This window comes from Drosophila elegans, unplaced genomic scaffold, assembly GCF_018152505.1.
Source record: "Drosophila elegans isolate 14027-0461.03 unplaced genomic scaffold, ASM1815250v1 contig_476, whole genome shotgun sequence".
NCBI classification, from domain to species: Eukaryota; Metazoa; Arthropoda; class Insecta; order Diptera; family Drosophilidae; genus Drosophila; species Drosophila elegans.
Window position 1 is genome coordinate 14,201,786 of NW_024545863.1, and position 20,133 is coordinate 14,221,918.

The following is a 20,133-nucleotide window of genomic DNA, read 5'->3' on the forward strand; positions in this document are numbered from 1 at the left end:
AATTTACCCATAAGCACTCTCAAGCGAGTCGAACAAGTGGCCAAAGCACTACTATACCACTAAGCATGAGCGCGATGAAATACGGCGAGCCCCCGCGGACTTTCGCTCTCGGCGGCCTGGTACTGGTACTGGTACTGCTACTGGTACCGCTGGGGCGGGCTGCGGCTGGAATTGGGATGGAGCATAGCGAGCACTCATCGGCAGTCAGCTCCAAGCTCTAGACCCCAATAGTTCGGCGCGGCCTACACACGGCAAAAGCTCAACAAGATCGATCCGATTCGAATCGAATCGACTTTTCGAGAGTGTGTGCGAGTGTTTTTTGCAACGGTGCACAGCTGTTGACTAATTCTCAATCGGCGCTTGGCCTCGAGTCGCAAATCAAGTCACTTCAAATCGCAGCGGTAATAACAAAAACACGACTAGGTTTACATAAAAATGCAATCGAACATCGAGCATAGCTAAAGCAAAATTGAATTTGTTATTGATTACTCGGGTTGCCAGTGGCACCACCCAAACAACAATAAAATCGATTCTAACACAGGGGAAAAATATGACTAAAATTCGTACCCAATTCGATTTTGTCTGTGTCAACACGATTATCAAACAAAAATTAACCAAACACAAAATTAACCAAAAATTCGTTATAAATGAAAAAAAATGTATACGTCACTATAAAGATGTGTATTAATATTTAAAAATTTTTATTCAAAACTCGTGTCCAGTTTGTGATTGTTTGTTAAAAATTATAAATTTTGTGTATTTTTAATTGTTACAAAATGATTATTTAGTTTGACTGTTTACCTGATTATTATGTAAAATACTTTTAAAAAATTCTAAGAATTTGTTTGCAAAAACGAATCGAATTTGGTTGAAATAGATTTCTGCGACACCGTAACATGTCGATATTTCTTATTTGAAAACATTTTTCTATTTGAATATGAAAACTATGATATTTATGTCGATCACACTTTTTTTTAAATGATTTTAATTAAACAAAATTTCTCTCTGTGCGCAAACCCTCTAATATTTATTGACTAACTGACAACATACGATGTACTCGGTATGTACAAACATACATCAAATTCACCGAAAGAGGTCTTTTGCTCTTATCGCAGGCGCGTGTTTACCTCCAGTGAATTTAAATGCCGCCGTGTGTCGGATTGCGACTCGCACTTGTGGAAAATATTTCACTATCTAAGCGTCTTTACTGTACACAGTGGAGCGTGGATGTGCATGTGAATGTGCATAATGAACGGCATTGAGCAAAGCAGGTTTTTACTGAAAAAGCTTAAATGTCAAAGCGTTAGCCAAAATGTATCGCTACACTCTTTCAAACTTGTGTTTACTTTAGCGAGTGCACACTGTGTGGACGGGCTCAAGTGGAAATGGGCATCTGCGAAACCGAGTGAGTTCATTGATTAAAAGTGCTCAGCTGACGTTGGCGTTTCTTTGTGAATCTTATCAGAGCGGCAACAAAAATAGGAAAACCAATTAAAAACACCAATACATCAGATCGTGCGAGACTTTATGCCTTGCAAAAACGATCGGGGGCATTCGTATGTAAGCGGTATTTTAATGCAGATACTTGCGTAGTAGTCACAAAGAATCACATTGTATAAGACCAAAGTCCATAAAAAAGCCCTGTCTGACTCGCAAAACGCCATAGACTCTGATCACTTTCCGTGCCGATCGGCCGCGCAATCATCAAAGTTTATCTTACGGTGGCGAAATGTGCTAAAATCTTACTGTTCGGAGCAGAAACAAAACCAGTATAGATATAGTTTATAGTGTTTTAAAAGTGCCACGGCAAATATTAGACACTTTCACAGAGTGCTCCCCAACGTAAGCAAATACCAAGCTGAAGGGTTTATTTCTACCGTCACCATATGTGCTAAATATTGGAATTTTCAAGCAAATAAAATAGATCTTGTGGAACTTTTGTAACTAGAGGAGAAGCGGTTTTGTAAGCTGTCGTAATGCCGAAATTCAAGGCCAAACGACAATACGCGAATGCTAATTTGGCGTGGCGACCTTTCTCGATGTCATTTCGGAGTACGAGCACTAAGTAAAATATGCAAAACCGCATTCAAAAACGAAGGCAGCATGTGTTCAGATTCTTTTATACCCCTTAACAACAGGGCGTATTGATTTATTTAATATCCCCAAGCAGAATCAGACTATGTTTGTTTGCTAGTTTTGATTTATTATACGAGACCAGCTGAAAGAACAATCTAAAAATAATTGTTAAGTACCGGGTATCTGAAAGGGCAATACGAAACTTTTAATTTGTTTGTTGCTTCTTTCTTTTTGTTTATTTTTGTATTTCGCTCGATTTGCGTCATGCACGTTACGAGTTTTTTTTTTTTTTTTGCGATCGCAGCTGTTTTTACCCCAAATAGACTTCCTACAAATTTAAATATTAGCCAAATCACTAGAGCCTAAAGATAAGGATATTGCTAAATTAAATTAAAGTCCATAACATATCATGTTGTTTTTTGACGTTCAGTCTATCTTATGGATATGTGTATGTACATATGTATAGGCAAGGTTACCATTTCATTTAAAATAGTGTCACGGCCCAAGGCATTGACGTAACTGTAAGTTACAAATCTACGAAAATGGTTCAACGTATTTAGTTAAAATGATAAAATAAACCAACATTTAATTTAAGAACTTAAATAATTATACTCTTATTAAAAAACTCATAGCACATAGTTATTTTTAGATTTTTTTTTATCAGTTTTATGTTTTAAAAGATGTTATTTCCTATTTTTTCTTTAGTTAAGTTATGTAAGAAATCGAATAAATTTTTTCCTGGTACTAATTTTAAGACAATAAATGGCTCCGCACCCTTTTTTATAGAATTACGCTCAGTTCAATAAAACCTGAAAATTAGATAAGCAATTCTTTGGTAATTTCCTGGTCACTCGCTCGTTCAGTGCTTATCAAAATTGCAATATTTACAATTATTGATTACCTAAACACCGCATGTGATAAACTTTTTGCCACCGGTACAAAGTGTTAATAGTGATTGATTTTTGCTGTATGCCCTCGTGTGTGGAACCACCTTTTCTCATGACAAAAAAGAGAGTAAAATAAAATAAAATCAATGCCAGCAACGTGCAAACAAGGGAAAAGTAAAAAGTCAGGTGGCGTCTTCCCCACCTGTCTACACATGTGTGAGAATCTTAACTGAGTGGAATTTCAGCCGACTAAAGTCTATGCCAACTCACTGCAGGTTAATGGAATATCATACACAAAGTGTTCATATGGGAATATATAGCTTCGCTCCGGGCAGCGTCCAATTTATTCATTGGCGACATTTGAGCAATGGAAGGACAGGGTCACACACTTAACCACCGTGTTCCATTTTAATTTCGCGGCTGTCGGGAAGTGTGAGCGCTAATTGATCGTGTGCCTGGAATGCTAATTAGATGGTCGAACTTCACCTAGAACGGCCGATTACTCATAGGTATCAGCACATTTCCCGAAGTACAATAACAAACACTTCATTTAATCGGTGTCTACATACGCAATGCTTTTCTTTTAATTTATTCAATGAAATTTTTTGTGCCATTTCAGGGTTCCGAGTTGAATCTATTCCAAAAAAGGCACAATGACTGGATCAGGTAAATATTTAAATTAAAACAATTAACTTGACATCAAAAATAGGATATATTACTTTGTAAGTTGTAGACAGATCACAATCACTTGGAAACCATAATTTTAAAAATAGCTGATTAACAACTTTCAGTTAAAGTGTCACGATCAGCTTAAGGTGATGTCAGGAAATACATTTTAAAGCATACTTCTAGGATTTTTCTTTATAATGTAAAACTGCTGTGTGTCGAACTTTTTTGACTTATCCAAATTTCATTCTCAACAAGGCTATTCGATTTTTGTTTGATAATTTTAAGTATAACTATTTAGGAATACAAGCACCAAAATGCGTTTTTCTCGAAACCACTTTTTATTTTTTTTAATTTCGGAAGTCCTTGCTCGAAAAGTTTCCTTTAGAGTTTGATTATTTTTAGTTATTTATATTTAATGATGATTTTGTTTATTTACGTTTTAGTTCACGATCCGAAATGGAGTCTGGAGCGCCGCGAGTCCTCTGGCCATTTGGTGTGGCGCAAGGACTCTCCGGAATCGAAAGTCCGGTTTCGCTTCGATGTCGAGGTCCTGGAGTTCGAGAAGCATCCGCATGAGGAGCTCGAGGACAAGGAGGACCACTTCTCGATCACAAGCCTCTCGGCGACAGTGGCCATGTGTGCCACCTGCGTGGCCGTGGTGGCCGCCTCCGTTTTCCTGCCGTGGTATCTCATGGAGAAGGTGGGATCGCTCTGAGGCCAGATCCATGACAAAGGCACAGGTTTCTTGTATATAGGTACAGCCTTGACGGTATTAAGTAGAGTCTTGTACATAAACGAGCGTAGATTTAACTATTTGTAAATAGTACGTAATTGTAAATAGAACCAAATCGCAGACTGTGTGGTTATTATAAAAAAAAGAGTTTGAAAACTCTCGGTGCAATAAGAGTGCGACGGTGACTGCGCATGCCAAACTATAGAATGTGGATTGTATTTTAGGATGTGCAAATTCTCATAAGTTTAGTCTTATGAAATATCACAATTATAGTTTATGTAATAAACAAAATACTTGCCTATAAAGCGCTGTCTTTTGTTAATAAAACCCTAAGGGAACTCATCCGCTATGTGCAATAAAATCCGACTACAAGATCATCACAATTATCAACAGAAGCTGGTATAATAAATGTTTATCACGCACAACGCATCGGCCACTTCTTTTTGAGATACTACTCAGAATTGAAGGCGACCAATTAGACCATCAGCTGCACATAATGAATTTCGCAACCCCTGATTCTGGACCAATTTAAGGTAACAATCATCCCCCGCTGCCAGCTGCAACCCTTACCCAGCATCCCTTGGCCAGGTTTTCCGATGAGGGTTGATGGCGTAATTCCCATTTCGGTGCCTTGATTAAAATTCTTCCCTCTTTATGGCCGCGCTAAAAGCGTACGGGCATCCAATAAAATTGAATGCAATCAAATCATTGGGTAACGTTGGCGAAAATGGCCGAATGGCACGTTAGAAAGTAAAGTTAATGAACAACCCCCCTGCTAGAATGGGTAAACGAACCAATTGCTAAAAAAAGTAATTGAAATTTACAAAAGAAAGAATAAAAACGCGGTTCACATCATTATCATCAAAATTAATAAAAGCTTTAAATCGTTTGGTGTTTTTATTTTGATTGAAGTATTTAAATTTTATAGAAATTTTTAATGCTTCAGACGATTTCTTTAAAATATTTTATAATTATTTCTAAGATTATTATTAGATCTCTTCTATCTTATTCTATATACTAGTCGTAACAGCAGACTTTTAAAATATTTTGACTTCTTCATTGAAATGAAAAATAACAGAATAAAATAGTTATATAATTTTCCACTAGACTTCATAAGAAATCGAGCAGCAATTAAGAACAGAATAGACTTTGTTATTAATAATAGGCTGATTGCGTCTGAGTTAGTTTACAATTATTAGCATTTATTTCTTAAAACCTTGATAAGAATAATCCAATAAAAAAGTAGTATTCTATTGTGTTTTTTTTTTTAGAAAAAATAGAATATATTGCTTTCAAAATTGTTATTCTTGGAACTCGAAGATAAGAAACCAAGCGCTTTAGTTTTGGGGGTTTAATTACAGCTGTTTTTCAAAACGAATTTACACTCTAGCCATTATAACAAGTCCACTTATCCGAGTGGACACTTTGCCTACGTCAGAGTCGAAATTGATTTCCGTAATCTCGGGAATACTGCATAGGGTGAAGTTGGATCATGATAAGTACCCAAGCGGGATGAGTGTGGGGAGCTCGACGGGGGTCGGAGCGATAAGAGCCGCGCCATGATAAGATTCTCAAAAATGTGGCGATCTTTTATTTGAACCGGTGCTGATACTGCGCTCCGTGGTCTTGTTGTGTTTTCGATTTTGTTTTTGTTTTCGTTTTTTTTTTTTTGTTTTTTAGTCGCCGTGTTTCTTTATTTCTATACGATCGTGCTGCTCCCTATAAACCCGGGGCAGTGAGTCAGTTCGTTGTTTGCCCCAGTCGCGAGCGGACGTCTGCGGCCGGAGATCGCCCCAGATACACAAGGCAAAAAGACCCCGAGAGCAGGAGATCTTGGCAAGTGAAGCGGACGGAATCGGAATCGGAATCGATCGATTGGCGATCTCGTTTAAATTCGAAACGCGGGCCGATCTAGTCTGATCGGAGATCTCCACCAGAACTGACGTTGTGCGATATCATAGGATATAAGCTCGTAGTCTAGGTGATATCCAACACTTGCACTGGCTGATTAGAGCCGGTCTCTGGGGTGCATAGAACGTAGGAAGTCGGAATAAAACGCAACAAAGCCGAGCATATAACCTGTTTCTGATCCGTCTAAATGTAAGTCCCCGAAGGTCATTCGCTCTTTTTTGAATAATTTCTGGCAATGACTACGTTTGTTTGTTTTCATTCGAATGGTTGGTTTACTTTTTGTTTTTTTTTCTTTATCGGTTCTCAGTGCATCCAAAATGTCCCAAATGCCAGAGACTACGTTTGCCGACCTGAGTCTGGCTGATAAGGTAAATATAACAATCGGAATATCATAGTGAATATTTATTAGCCACTTAAAGATTCACGCAACTTGTTTCAATCGCTGAACTTGGCGATTAAAATGAAAACAGCACGTGACACTTTAACAAACAAACAAAGCCCCCAAAGACGCTCTCTGAACAATAAATTAAGGCGAGACATTCACCTCGAAGCTGCTCATACCCTTCGTGAAAGTGATCGCACGACAAATCCAGTAAGACAGCTTTAATTGGGAGATTCTGATAGGGGTCAAGCAAATTAAATAGCAAAATGATCTAATTTTTAAACGATCTGCGAACTAGACAATGACTCTAATAGAATACGTAGCACACCACATGGCCCCAATAAATCAATCTAATAAATCTTACATTTATTAGCTTTGCAGACTTCAAACTCCTAATCAAAAGATTGAACTACTCGAGAAGTAAATATCGGCTTATTAAGATCGTAAAAAAATATAATGTTGTAGATAGATGTAGATGTTTATTCCATATGGCCACCGAAACGTAAACAACAATAGGCACAATGCAAAAGTATACAATCGTAGATTTCATTAATTCAACTGTTTACATACACTCCGGGAAGCAACCGAGGTCCGGATTCTGGATCTATATTCGCGATTTCATATCTACCCGAATCAATTGGCGCAACGAATTATCGCCGGTATGCTAAACGACGCCAATTAGTGACAAGCTTCAAATGTATTCCCTTGGGCTTTTCTTTGCACTTAAATCTAGATTTCACTGGAAATGACGCAGAATTCGCGCCCACAAATAAGTTTCTCATCAAAAATTGATAGATCCCTACATACTACAGGTATGTGCGATTGCGATTTTGGTAATTTGTTAATTGGAAAGTGCAATAAATTCATGAGTCTCTGAATCGGTACCATTAGCTGTGATTATACGGCAAGTTATAAATGTTTAGTTAGTCAAGGAGTGTAATCAATTTGATTAGATATCGGCAATTGTATTTTTATTTATTAACACTTGAAGATGCTGAAATATGGACACCTGAGAATAAATTAAATTATTGGGTAAAAGACTTACAGTTTTTTTTTCAAGTAGTGCTAATGCTTCTTAAAAGCATTTATTAATAGTAAGTGTTTGTTATTCACTTCTTATCTGTCATCATCTAAGCATAATGAGCTCATCATCTACTTAAAGTTGGTTAAACAATACAATTTTTGGGCCAAGTCTAACTCCATTTTCTTTGCTTTATCTTCCATCGGATTAATTAGTCCATAAATGTATACTTCTTTTCACTAGACTGCTGTAAAAAAATCCAGTATAGAAGCTCGACGATTTTCAGATGTGTCAACCTGCTCATTCAGCTCAAGTAAGTTTATTTATATAAAATAAAAAATACATTTTGTGATAAGTTTAGCTAGCTCGAGGTCAAGCGTGAACTTAGATTTGAAGTAAACCTTAAACCTTCTGTGTTAAGCTACTAAAACTTCTCCATACTCTTTTTATTTATATATTTAAGAACATTTATGTTTTTTGAATAACCTGATAAATCTTCCTGAAAGCCTGTTTTACGGGAAGCTCCGACGAGGATGAGATCTCGCCGAAGGACAACCAGCAGCGCAACTCCGCCGGCGGGACCGACTTTTGCGTGAAGAGCATTTCGAAGAGCGCCTTTGGAAGGCGGGAGATCGAGATCGCGGAGTCGGAGATGCCGGGCATCATGACGCTGCGGAAGCGGGCCAAGGAGGAGAAGCCCCTGAAGGGAGCCCACATTGTGGGATGCACCCACATAAATGCCCAGTCTGCTGTGCTGATCGAGACATTGATCCAACTGGGCGCCACCGTTCGCTGGGCGGCCTGCAATATTTACTCCACCCAGAACGCTGTGGCCGCTGCCCTGGCGGAGGCGGGAATTCCCATCTTCGGGTGGCGCGGCGAAACGGAGGAGGAGTTCTGGTGGTGTCTGGACAGGGCCATCCACTCGGAGGGCTGGCAGCCCAACCTCATCCTGGACGATGGCGGCGATGCCACGCACCTGATGCTGAAGAAATATCCGGACTACTTCAAGGCCATCCGGGGCATCGTGGAGGAGAGTGTGACCGGGGTTCACCGATTGTACATGCTGTCCAAGGGGGGAAAGCTCACTGTTCCGGCCATCAACGTCAACGACTCGGTCACCAAGAACAAGTTTGATACCTTCTACACGTGTCGTGACTCCATACTCGACAGGTAAGCTCGAATGTTCACTATTATCATGGGGAAAAGGTAAATTAACCTACCCTCTTAAAATACGGATTAAGCACTTACATGCTGCCCACATTTCATTTGCTCAATTGCCTGAGAAGACTTTTAAAGTAAATAAATATTAGCCTGACCTTACTTGTTTAATTTCAATTTTAGCTAGATTGATATGGATTAAATACTGTTTTTTATAGCGTAGATCTATTTGAATTCTTGTCTTATTTTCCTTTCAGTCTGAAACGTACCACGGACATTATGTTTGGTGGAAAGCAGGTGGTGATCTGTGGCTACGGAGATGTTGGAAAGGGCTGTGCCCAGTCGCTGAAGGGTCAAGGCTGCATCGTTTACATCACAGAGGTGGATCCAATATGTGCTCTACAAGCTTCCATGGACGGATTCCGGGTGGTGCGGCTCAACGAAGTCATTCGGAACGTAGATGTGGTGGTCACGGCAACGGGTAACAAAAATGTAATCACCCGGGATCACATGAATCGGATGAAAAACGGATGTATACTCTGTAATATGGGCCATTCTTGTTCGGAAATTGATGTGGTGAGTTTTTGGGAACACCTAAGTTTCCCAGATGTATTGTGACATTTTTTTTAATCGATTTCAGAATGGATTGCATACCCCGGAGCTTACGTGGGAGCGAGTCCGTTCCCAAGTTGACCACATTAGGTGGCCAGATAATAAAATGATAATTCTGCTGGCCGAGGGAAGACTAGTGAATCTCTCATGCTCAACTATTTCTTCGTTTGTCGTATCCGTTGCCTCATCCACTCAAGCTCTGGCCCTGATTGAGCTTTTCTCAGCGCCAGGAAGATATAAATCGGATGTATATTTGCTGCCAAAAAAAATGGGTAGGAAATATGCTAATTCCCCTTAAGGCGTTTAGTAAAATTTTACGTAGTTTAGGGCAGGGAAACCATCACATACCTCTACAAAAGATTTCAGGTATTCTAGACATAGAAGGGTCCTCCACTAAAGTCACCTCAACTATGGGATTAGCCCAAGGTACTAGAATCGTTAGCAATGGAACCCCATGGGTCCTAGATCTGTTCGCTAGTAAGAAAGCAACTTGGACGTAAATGGCATTTTCTGCTGGCTATTAGGAGCAACGAGCCAATCTTTTAACGAGATGTCCAATCATCTCAGAATCTATCTTATATGGTTGTCTGGTCACCGCGACATTATATTGAATTGCATAGCTGATGAGCTGGGCTTGCCGAGAAGGTCACCATGACTTGTAAGCTACTCCTAAATCAAATTGATACTAGTCTCTCTAAAGCAGATGGAACTCCATCATCATTTGCAAATATTGTCCACCCTCAGCCATACTTAACCTAACCAAACCTAATGTGTAATTCCAGACGAGTACGTAGCGAGCTTGCATTTGGCCACTTTCGATGCTCATCTCACGGAGCTCACGGACGAGCAGGCCAAGTTTATGGGCTTGAACAAGGCCGGGCCTTTCAAAGCCAATTACTACAGGTAAGTCAGTCTTCTTTCAATTAAAAATCACATTTTAACATATAATTTTTATTTCGTTCACAGATATTAATCAGTTTTTAATGTTTTATCCTGTTATTCTTGCTCTGAAATATAAATATAATTATTAGAACAAATATAAAAATTAAAAAATTGTTTAATATAAGTTTCTGAAGGTTTCTGAAAACTCTCATGCCGTTTAAAAGCGCTCATAAACACAAGCTGTTTGCTACGATTGTAGGTGGCGTTTTGTTAATCGTAGTTATGAGTAGTTCAAGAAACGGCCGCTTGCGGCTACATTTCTGACTGCTTGTCGATTCTTAAATAATTTATCGATGTATCAAGTAAACTGAAAGTATCGATTTCCGAAATGATTGAATGATTGAAAATCTGCTGTGATGGTCCGATCGTAACGAGTAATACACCAAACGATACGTAGCACTAAAATAATAGGGATACTACAAATTTTAGATGTAGTTCTTAAGCCCATTTTAAAGTTATTCCAAAAATACTTTTCTTTTTGTATATCTAAATATGAACATTTTTCAGTGTCTACCAGTTTTAAAAAAATGTAATTATTTGTTTTAGAATTCTAGAATAATTTTTCATGTCTCAGGCAGGTTGTTACAAAAGTAGGTTCAACCGCGGATGACCCAATTCGCTTTGCTTTAATAATTTTTCTTTAGACTTCTTAAATATGCAAACTCTTGACAGAAAACTAATCGGCTACTTGGTTTTGCCAACTCTCTACACTGATAAAAAAATGGAATAGTAAATATAAATATTGTTAATTGCATGATTTAATATTAAATACTTTAATTAATGTTGAAAATATAAGATTTCAAGCTGTTCCTATTTGATTTAAATACATTTTATTTAATATAAATATGGTTTAAAATAAGGCTAAATTTTCAAAAATTAAATTAATTAAATTAAAGCCGTTGAGGACTATACTATTGAAAATGTCTTAAAAATGTGGTCCATCGGTCGATCGAATAACCTACTGCAAGGACTTCCGGGGTAGCCATTTTCCATTTTGTCCACTTCGTTTCTAAAGACAACTGAAAAATTGTTGGGAAAACGTTTCGGAAAAAAAAGTTTACATCTGAAACTCTATTAAATGTTTAATTTTAGCCTTAAAATATTTTTGAGCCAGTGGTCTTAGTCAGTGAAAGCTATGTGCTAAATGAAATATTAATGTTATTAAAATCAAAGCGCCTTAGACACAGGGTGGCCCATCTAGCGTTTGCTAGCCATTTTAAAACTCAGCTTTTTTGTGGGCCACACTGTATATAAAGTCTACGAGTATAAAAATACAAGTTTTCGGTACATTCAATACGATAATTTTTTGAGTGCAGTGTTTAGATTTGACAAGGCAAATGTAACTTCATTTCATACTCGTTTTATTTATTTGCTTTTAAATTCTTTGCCTTATCATACTTACTTTTAGTTATTTTTCAGTGGTTATTAGATCCGTAATGAAGGAACGTATATGCCATATAAGAGCCATACTGTCCGACTTGAAGAATGACGCGAGGTTGAGTGAAGAAACCGGGGATTGGAGCAGCCAGGAAGCCGTCAAGATGAAACTCTGCTTGGGAAAGCTAATTCTGCTGACTAGGGCGATGAGGGAGAAGTATGTGGAAAGTTATGAATTGAGCGAACAGGACAAGATGACATACGCGGAAATCTTCTCACGATGTAAGTACCTAAGAGGAATGGCAGTTGTATTTATAGTTTATTCTCAGGCTACCGGCGAACAAAGCGTTTGTACTTGGAGTTGCCATTGGGCGAGATAGAAGGAAAGTCCAAAATCGGCTTTCAGTTGAGCGTTGATGCCGTTCTTTGCGAACTGGAGAATGTTCTTAGAGATGCCCCAACAAAGTGCTTAAGACACATAAATACGGAAACCGATTTGGATGTGAGTCCCTCGGATGAGTTAAGTGAATTGCGCGAAAAGTTGATAAATGCGGAATTGAGGCGGGAACTAGAACTAATTGGCCACAATCTGATGCTAGCAAAGGAGCGATCTTTTGCCCACCAGGCACGCATGGAACTGCATGACACGGCACTAAGGCTCGTCGAGGAGCAGAAGTGCGTCAGGGCACTCAAGGAAAGCCTATCGAAATCTAAGCTCAAATTAAAGATCATCAGCGAACAGAATAAAGAGCTAAGGGAACACCAATACCGATTGCGTAAAAAGATTGAACCAAGGGAAAGAAGTCTGCAACGATTGAAGGTTCAAGTTACGCAAAGAAAATGCAGAATTTCTAATCGAGGTCATAGAGCCGTGAATAAGTCATCACGGCTAAATCAATCGGAGCGCGAAACTCTTAAAAATTTAAAGTACCGCCTCAAGCTGGCTAAAGAAACTTTCGTGGAAGCCAAGACCGAAATGTGCGAGATCAAAAAGGATATAGACGAACTATGCTTTGGGCAAGAAAGGCTGCAATTCGGGGTAGAAGTAGGCAGAAAGTGCGCCATTAATTCAGAAGTTAATCCAATAAGACGTTTGAGAAGCAAGAGGAAACAGACTCTAAGCGTAATCGATAAGGTCCTGAAAGCCTTTTCCTTTTACAACCGCCTTAAATTCCCGGAGTGCAGCGTCAAGTGGAGCCAGCTTTCAGAATCCCTTCAAAGTAACCTTATTAAGGTTCGACAAAGTTGGAAACGAACCAGCATTAAGAAACTGCTACCGCCAAAAAACAAAGTGGTTAACTTAGCTCCCACTCCACAAACGAATGCCTGCGGTTTTAAAAATAAATGTGTCAGCTTTTTAAAACCCCCAGTGAAGTATCCACAGTTGCCGGAGTTTATGTGGGACAAGATATACAAGCCCCAGGTAACACCCACAACCTCCAAGACGTGTATACGTCCTGGTGTGTTAAAGGAACTGGTTAGATCTGTGTGCCAAGAAACAGGCTGTAAGCGCTCTAACTCTTCTGTGCCAAGCCCATGTGCACCCAACTTATCAATACCCAATTCGATGCCGAAGTACATAGCTAGGCCAAACACTTCTGTACCAGTTAATGGGCGCCCATCAGTCAATTCAGTGCTAAGTGAATCCTTATTACACAGAAACGATTTAATACCGAAGTATCTGGGGAAAACATTCGGTAACCGGCGGATAAACATGCTTCGCTGGTGCAAACGGAAGGTCAAACCCTACGGCCTGCCGATGTACGAGTTCAGTGAATCGTGGACCAGTGGTCGAGCCCTGTGCGCCATTATTCACTCCTATCGCCCCGATTTGATTGATGACATTTATATTCGCAAGAAGATGCCCAAAGAGACCTTGACATACGGCGTGAAAATCGCCCAATCCCTGGGTGTTTGCAACTCCGTCGACTTCATTGCAGAGTGCCTGAACAGGCATCCAAACTTCGAGAAGGTCCTCGATTTCGTAGAGGAGCTGCAAGGCTGCCTGCAAGCTCCGATATAAAACAATTCTTTTTAAATTTATACAATATATTTCAATAAACATTAACAATTTTAAGAACGAAAAAAGTACAATTTTAACTCCGTCTAGAAGAGAAGGCTTAGCATAGATTTTTGGGCGATTTACCTAGGGTCACCAGAAGAATGCTATTTAAAATAGGGTATGATTACTTTCAACATTTTTTTTATTTGGAGGCATATAATTGAATAATAACATATTGTAGTCTGTTTGTGTGGCCTATATATAGTTATGTTAATTTATATGCACCCTTAATTAAGCCGGTTGTAAGACAATAAATAAACAAATTACTTCATCTGCATTAGTCTTACTGACGAGAATCAGGATAATTGTAACTTTACTCGACTAGAAATATATTTGTCACCCTCTAGAACTCCGCGAACACGAACTTCTTTTTTTATTTTGTACATTAAAAATATATAATCTCAAGCGGTATCAAGGGTCGCTTTGATCGTGGATAAAGGAGTTGGACCAGTAGGTTATCATGCCGAATATCACCTTCTGGTTGGCCCGTGGTCCGACCAGCGGATTCAGCTGCATCAGGAAGGTAACCAGCCAGGCCAGGTAGCAGCAGACGGCCGTGAGGATCACGCAGCACCGGATAATGCCTCGCTCCTCGAATCGGTAGGACACCAGGAATCCAATGACGGCGAAGAGCAGCCAGAACACTGTGACGGCCGTGAATGCCACATATTTGTCCATTTCCGGAGAGTTTCCCAGCTGGCCGAGTGCCAAGTTCTGACAAGTTTCCACCCTGTGTCCTGGATCCCAGAGCTTGGGCAATACCAATTTGGGTGCCTGCACTCATAAACTTTTATAACTGCGAACATTTCGATATTTTATGGCGGCCAGCGGAGGCTGCAGGCGCACTGGAGCGCGAAGGTTGTAAATGGAAAACTGTATACATTTTCCGAGTGCCGGAGCGGCCCATAAAACTGCTGCACGCATACTGACTAAGCGCAAAATCCGTTTTACGAGGACTGCCAGCTCTCCAGCTCTCCAACCATCCTGCCATCCTGCCAGCCACATCCATGCCAATCCTCCACCGGATCATCCCCTCGAGGTCCTGATGATGCCATAAGTGCCCAGGCGCGACTCATAAAATGGCGGCTGTGCACTGACGTTGCAGTGTGCGCGGTGGTGGTGTAATCGAGTTTTCCCAAAGTAGCAATAAATGTTAATGGCGACATCGAATTTTCCATTTTCTCGGCATAAGTATCAAGACGTCCGGTGCCAAGTCAGCGGTTATTTCGCGGCAATGGCCATCTTTAATTCCGTTTCGATGCGCGGGCCTCGGGCTTATAGAGAGTGCAGAACAGTAGCTGCCCTGACAGACAACTTCGCACCTCGACCTCCGTCACAAACTGTAGACTGCCAAGATGTTTTTTGGCCCGAATGTAATCGTGTCTTCAGTGCCCGATCGATTTGACATTGTAAATCACCGCCCAGAGGTATCGTCGGCCTGGAGTCGCAAGTAAATGCAAATCGGGCCAAATGTGTGATTTCCCCTTTAACACGGTCGGCACTTAAGAAGAAACTGAGTTGAGACCAAACCCGAAGCCAAAACCACGCAGCCAAATACTGGGGCACCACGTTATCGGTTCCGGTGCGGGTTTGTCTTGTCACTTCTCTGACAAACCGTCAAAATATTTGCCTCGAAGCCGTTTGGCAAGGAGTGTGGGTGCAAAGGGAATGCGTGACGGATTTAGGGCTACTTCTCCAGCGCGCTCTTCTTGGATTCCTAGAAACCTTATGATAAGACACTTGGTTAGCAGTTCCATCAATAACACCTTAAATTTTAATTGACTTAAAGCATTATACTAAAATTTCCCCCACAAAAAAAATCGGGGTCTAGGCAGCATAGAACATGAGCATAGAACAATGTTTTTCCGTCAAAGCGACAGACTCAATAACTTCTAAAATTAAATGGCCGATTTGAAAAAAAACACACATATACAGCCCGATAACTAATTTCGACCATGTCCATGTCCGGCCCATGTTTTAAAAGACTTCGACCTTAAAAAATAATTGTAATTCTTTATTTGCGTTTTACTTCTAAAAAACTTTGTGAACTGAAAATAATTCTATGTAATACAAATCTTTTAAATATGTAAAAAAAAATTTGTAAGTTGAGGATTGCTGCGATATAGCCAAATTAATTTATAAATCTTGAAATAACAAAACATCAGGAAAATAAAATTCACAATTGCGTATAAAAATGATTTCTGGCGGAACCAAAAAGCTTCTGTTTAAATAAACACCATCAAAATAAAACAAAACAGATCAAACATGTAATTGTTTATATGGGACCATCGGAAAACGACCAAAATTAAATATATTATGTTGTTAAACAAATTGAGAAACAAAGTATAAGCTGAATTTTCAGATTTTAGAGACACTATCGTTCTTCGCCCTTCTTGTACGTCGCATGGAAGTGTTGAGGGAGGAAAGTTAAACAATTTGGATTAGTCGTACGACACTAGCACGCGTTGTTTGTGCAGTCACTTAGCGGTTCGTCTTGGCACCGGTTAAGGAAGTGTCCGCTGTCCCCGAAACACAAAGCTTGCAACACATTTCGCAGGTAAACACCTGGCAAGGCGTCGAGTCGGATCTTTGGACCGTGTCGCTGGCGCTCTTTTCACCTCATCCCCCCTCAATCCTCATTTCATCACCCGAAGAACGGTATGGAAAACTGCCAGATTTCTGTTTGGAACACAAACTGGCAGAGTTCTGGACCCTTGCCTTTGTTGGCTTTCAATTTAGCACACATCCATGCCCAGTTAGATCGCCGGTACGGTCACCAAACTGTACACTCGGTAGACAGAAGGTTTATTACGGCACTTACTTTCCATTTCGAATTACTTACATTTCATTATACTTAAATTCCAGCCTTGGAGAACAATTTGTTTTATATTTTTGTTTGTTTTTGTAGTTGTTAATTTTATGTTTTTATATTAATTTTCTATGATTTTAACTTTAAAATGTAAGCTAATAAATTCCATTTGATTTCAAAAATTTGAATCCTTATACGAACCTTGTGTGGCGCAACCTGCTAGTGCGTCTACAAATCCAAAGGTCTTAGGTCTGAAACCGGATTGGGTCGACTTGGTAAGTATTTTTGTTGTTTTCCTTTCCTTTACTTTTTTACTTTAATAATCGCAGAGAGTTTTATGAGGTGCATAGAAAGGGTGTCCTTTTAATATTTATCTGCTACAAACAGAGCGACTTATGATGCGTTTTTGTATCGTTTTCGTATCTGAAAACAACATTCTTTACACGATTAAGTCTCGCTTTATTATCGTTTACGATATCGTTTATGATGTTTTGGTCCAGTGGGACTTAATAGATGATAGACTTTACACATATATTTACATTTATACATTTTCATTGCCTTTCTTAAAACATTTATTAATAGTACGAAATGATTCATTATTAGGTTTATAATAAAAAGCCTTGTAGAGACAAAAGCAATATAAAAAACGTAAAAGTGAAAAAAGGGAGCTGTTAAGAAAATAGTATTTTTTTAGAGGCAAATGGAAGTATAGTAAATAGTGCCTTTACGGTTGACTCTGCGAAAGCTCAAAGATATTTACAATTATTCCATTTTAGATTAAGAACTTTCGATTTCATTGAGGGTCAAACTTAATTCGGCAGGTCGTCCTATTAAATGGACAACATTTGCGAATTAATGCTCCCTATATTAAACCCCTAAGTGCTGGGAAAGTAAATAAGCACATGCGATATGTGGCCTTCCACCCCGAAAAGTCGGTTTTCATAAAACGGAGTCTGCGCACGATAAGATGCATCCGTTCATGTCGATGGTGATTGATTTTCGACGTGGCACGGAGCGATTTATTGCGTGTATCCGTATATGTATCTGTATCTATGTCTGTGGCAAGTGACTGGTACTGTTTCGCTTGGAATCGCGCACTGCGCAGATACAGATACAGATATAGATTCGGATACGAATATTTGGGGCGGGGGCGTCAACGGTCGGTGGTTGATTCCTGTCACCGGCGAATTTATGTATCTGGAACGGAACGGAGCTGCAACCCCCACACGACAAAGACCCGAAATCGAAGAATCGAATAAGGCCATAGGAAAATCGAATGTTGTGGGGTGTGCGTGCGCCTTCGAGGGTGCGGGTTTAGTCCGAAAGATATACGTCCGTCATATATCTAGGCAGTTCCCCACGCCGCTTTATTTATTTGTTTATCTACTATTTATGATGCCAAGAGCCGAAGCCGAAGTTTTCCTGGGACCCCCGTCCCGCGTTCGTCACGGTCGCCGTTGTTGCCGATTTTCCCTATGGCTATGGATACACCATGGCTTTAGCCTTGTTCGCATCGCTCTGGGTGACTCTTGGCGTCGGCGTCGTATATCCGAGTATATCTGAGTGTGAGTGTGAGTGTGAGTCGAGTGGAGTGGAGTGGGACATGCGATTGCGGTTCCTGGAAACTAACAGCGATTCACAGACAGCGGAGAACTCGCACACCATTCAGTTCAGTCGATGACGCTTCGCATCTCGCATTGCTGCGACTCCAAAACCAAAACCAAAACTAAAACCAAAACGGGCTAGATCACTTGGCACCCGCCGGCGCGCTCTTTCTCGAAAGTGTTAAAATAATAAACCAACAACAATAACAACAACGGCGTTTACAACGACAACGGGAACTATAACGCTGTAATTGACAGACTATTGGGCCACAAACAAAGATTTAATGTGCAATTTTCATAAACATTCCGCGCCAGCCCAATGACTGTGTGCTTTAAATTATAGCCGTCATCAAATCAGGCGAACCGGTGGCAAATATCTCGCCATTATCAATTATTGCATCTAATCGCCGATTATACTATTAGTCGCGGTTTTGAATTACCTTTGCGTTCTCAGCCGACGGCATTACTTCATCGAAGATTTTGTTGAGTGCTTGGAACAATCTTCCAATCGTTTAAATGATAATATATTGAGCTTGAGTGCGAGGCAATATTGGGTAAGTTAAGTGTTTTTCATCATTAAGTTAGCCGATTTCGTTAAGATAAAAAAAAATACAAATATTTTTCAAATGTGAATCAAACTTTAAAAGTATATATTTAGTTGACATATGTACTTTGCAACAGTTCGCCATAAAACCATTTTAAGTAATGTATTAAAATTAAACTTTACGCAGTATTCTGAATCTATAAACTATTATTCTGAATCTATGAATCTACTAATTAACGGTTAACAATGCAGAGACAACCATATCTTTTTTTGGATTTTTCTTTTTTTTTGTTGGTGAGAATAAATTTGCAAGAAGCAAGCCTTTGTTTTAATATTCCTATTGATCTAATAGGAGCTTCATAATCTAGCCGTTCGATTTTTATCAAATTTAAACCGTTATTTTAAATAAATAAATCATTACTATATAAACATTAAAACATAAAACTTAAACGAGAGCTATATGCAAGTTTTTTCTTAAACACTAATTTGGTTTCTATGTTTTGTTAGTTTTTGTTAAATTGTATTTTCTTCACATATGTGCTATTCTCCAGAAAGGTCAACGGCAGCCATATTTTCATATGTTTTTCAGGTTGTACACATTTAAAACATTTCAATCCAAATTCATACAAGTGCGGAAGTTCTGTTTTGATCTTGTCTTATGAAAAGTAGTGTACAACAGCCATTAAAATTCTATTAAAAATAATACCTAATAATCAAACAAAAAACAATGATGAGAACGATCAATGCAAAACATTGTAAAATTAATTTTATTAAAAACTTCGATCACGTTTCGTTAGAATCAGTGCTTGAACAGATTTTTGAATAAGTCGCTTCTGTCTGAGAAGCGTGTGACAGTCGTAGATTTTTATGATTATCTAAATACCAACAATTTCTCACACTCAATCTTAGCACCAAGAGCTTTAAGTTTCGTCCTTTGTAAATAAAAATAAAGTTGAGGGACATGTTTTTTTTTTTTCAACTCGTAGGCATGTTGAATTTGACATAAGATAGTTGCAAATTTGTACAATAAGTGTTTAAGTGAAATATATTTTTGTAGGAAACATATAAATATTTCCAATTCAGATTTAGCTAAAGCTTTAAACTTTAAAAATTTGGAAGCCTGGAGCGGATATACAACTACTTGATTAATAAATAAAATATATTCTTGATTTATAATTAAAATATATTTATATTTGACTTATAGAAAAAGTGTAAATGTGTAAAACAAAACAATAAACGCAAACACAAAATACGCGGTACCATAATTATTCAGTTAATTTATTAATAACGGGACTCGCCAATAAATGTTCAACATCATGTTCCATATGGCATCTGTGTATAAA

At 39.1% G+C, this 20,133-nt stretch overlaps 4 protein-coding genes across 6 annotated transcripts; 3 read left to right on the top strand and 1 right to left on the bottom strand.

Annotated features, from left to right (window-relative positions):
* The first annotated feature begins 194 nt into the window (after positions 1–194).
* Positions 195–4,670, top strand: LOC108135257. Of its 3 annotated transcripts, XM_041709257.1 has the most exons (4): positions 1,489–1,842; positions 3,239–3,472; positions 3,583–3,629; positions 4,076–4,670. In XM_041709257.1, exons 3-4 carry the CDS (start codon positions 3,617–3,619, stop codon positions 4,345–4,347), a joined length of 285 nt encoding a protein of 94 aa, XP_041565191.1. In that variant the 5' UTR covers positions 1,489–1,842; positions 3,239–3,472; positions 3,583–3,616; the 3' UTR covers positions 4,348–4,670. The 3 variants fall into 3 exon arrangements, with proteins under 3 accessions (XP_017111417.1, XP_041565191.1, XP_017111426.1); XM_017255928.2 differs by lacking the exons at positions 1,489–1,842; positions 3,239–3,472 and adding an exon at positions 195–401; XM_017255937.2 differs by lacking the exon at positions 3,239–3,472 and having other exon boundaries at positions 1,491–1,842.
* Positions 4,671–6,107: 1,437 nt separating this feature from the next.
* On the top strand, positions 6,108–10,466 carry LOC108135804 (adenosylhomocysteinase-like 2). The gene is made up of 8 exons (XM_017256681.2): positions 6,108–6,465; positions 6,584–6,644; positions 7,923–7,992; positions 8,186–8,852; positions 9,098–9,416; positions 9,481–9,724; positions 10,235–10,355; positions 10,419–10,466. Exons 2-8 carry the CDS (start codon positions 6,594–6,596, stop codon positions 10,423–10,425), a joined length of 1,479 nt encoding a protein of 492 aa, XP_017112170.1. The 5' UTR covers positions 6,108–6,465; positions 6,584–6,593; the 3' UTR covers positions 10,426–10,466.
* A 1,276-nt stretch (positions 10,467–11,742) lies between these two features.
* Positions 11,743–13,859, top strand: LOC108149969 (cytospin-B). Its single transcript, XM_017277892.2, has 2 exons — positions 11,743–12,053; positions 12,101–13,859. The coding sequence occupies exons 1-2, from the start codon at positions 11,831–11,833 to the stop codon at positions 13,792–13,794; spliced, it is 1,917 nt and encodes a 638-aa protein (XP_017133381.1). The 5' UTR covers positions 11,743–11,830; the 3' UTR covers positions 13,795–13,859.
* Positions 13,860–14,106: 247 nt separating this feature from the next.
* LOC108150222 (V-type proton ATPase subunit e) lies at positions 14,107–15,494 on the bottom strand. The gene has a single exon (XM_017278268.2). The coding sequence runs from the start codon at positions 14,509–14,511 to the stop codon at positions 14,245–14,247; it is 267 nt and encodes an 88-aa protein (XP_017133757.1). The 5' UTR covers positions 14,512–15,494; the 3' UTR covers positions 14,107–14,244.
* Positions 15,495–20,133: the final 4,639 nt, after the last annotated feature.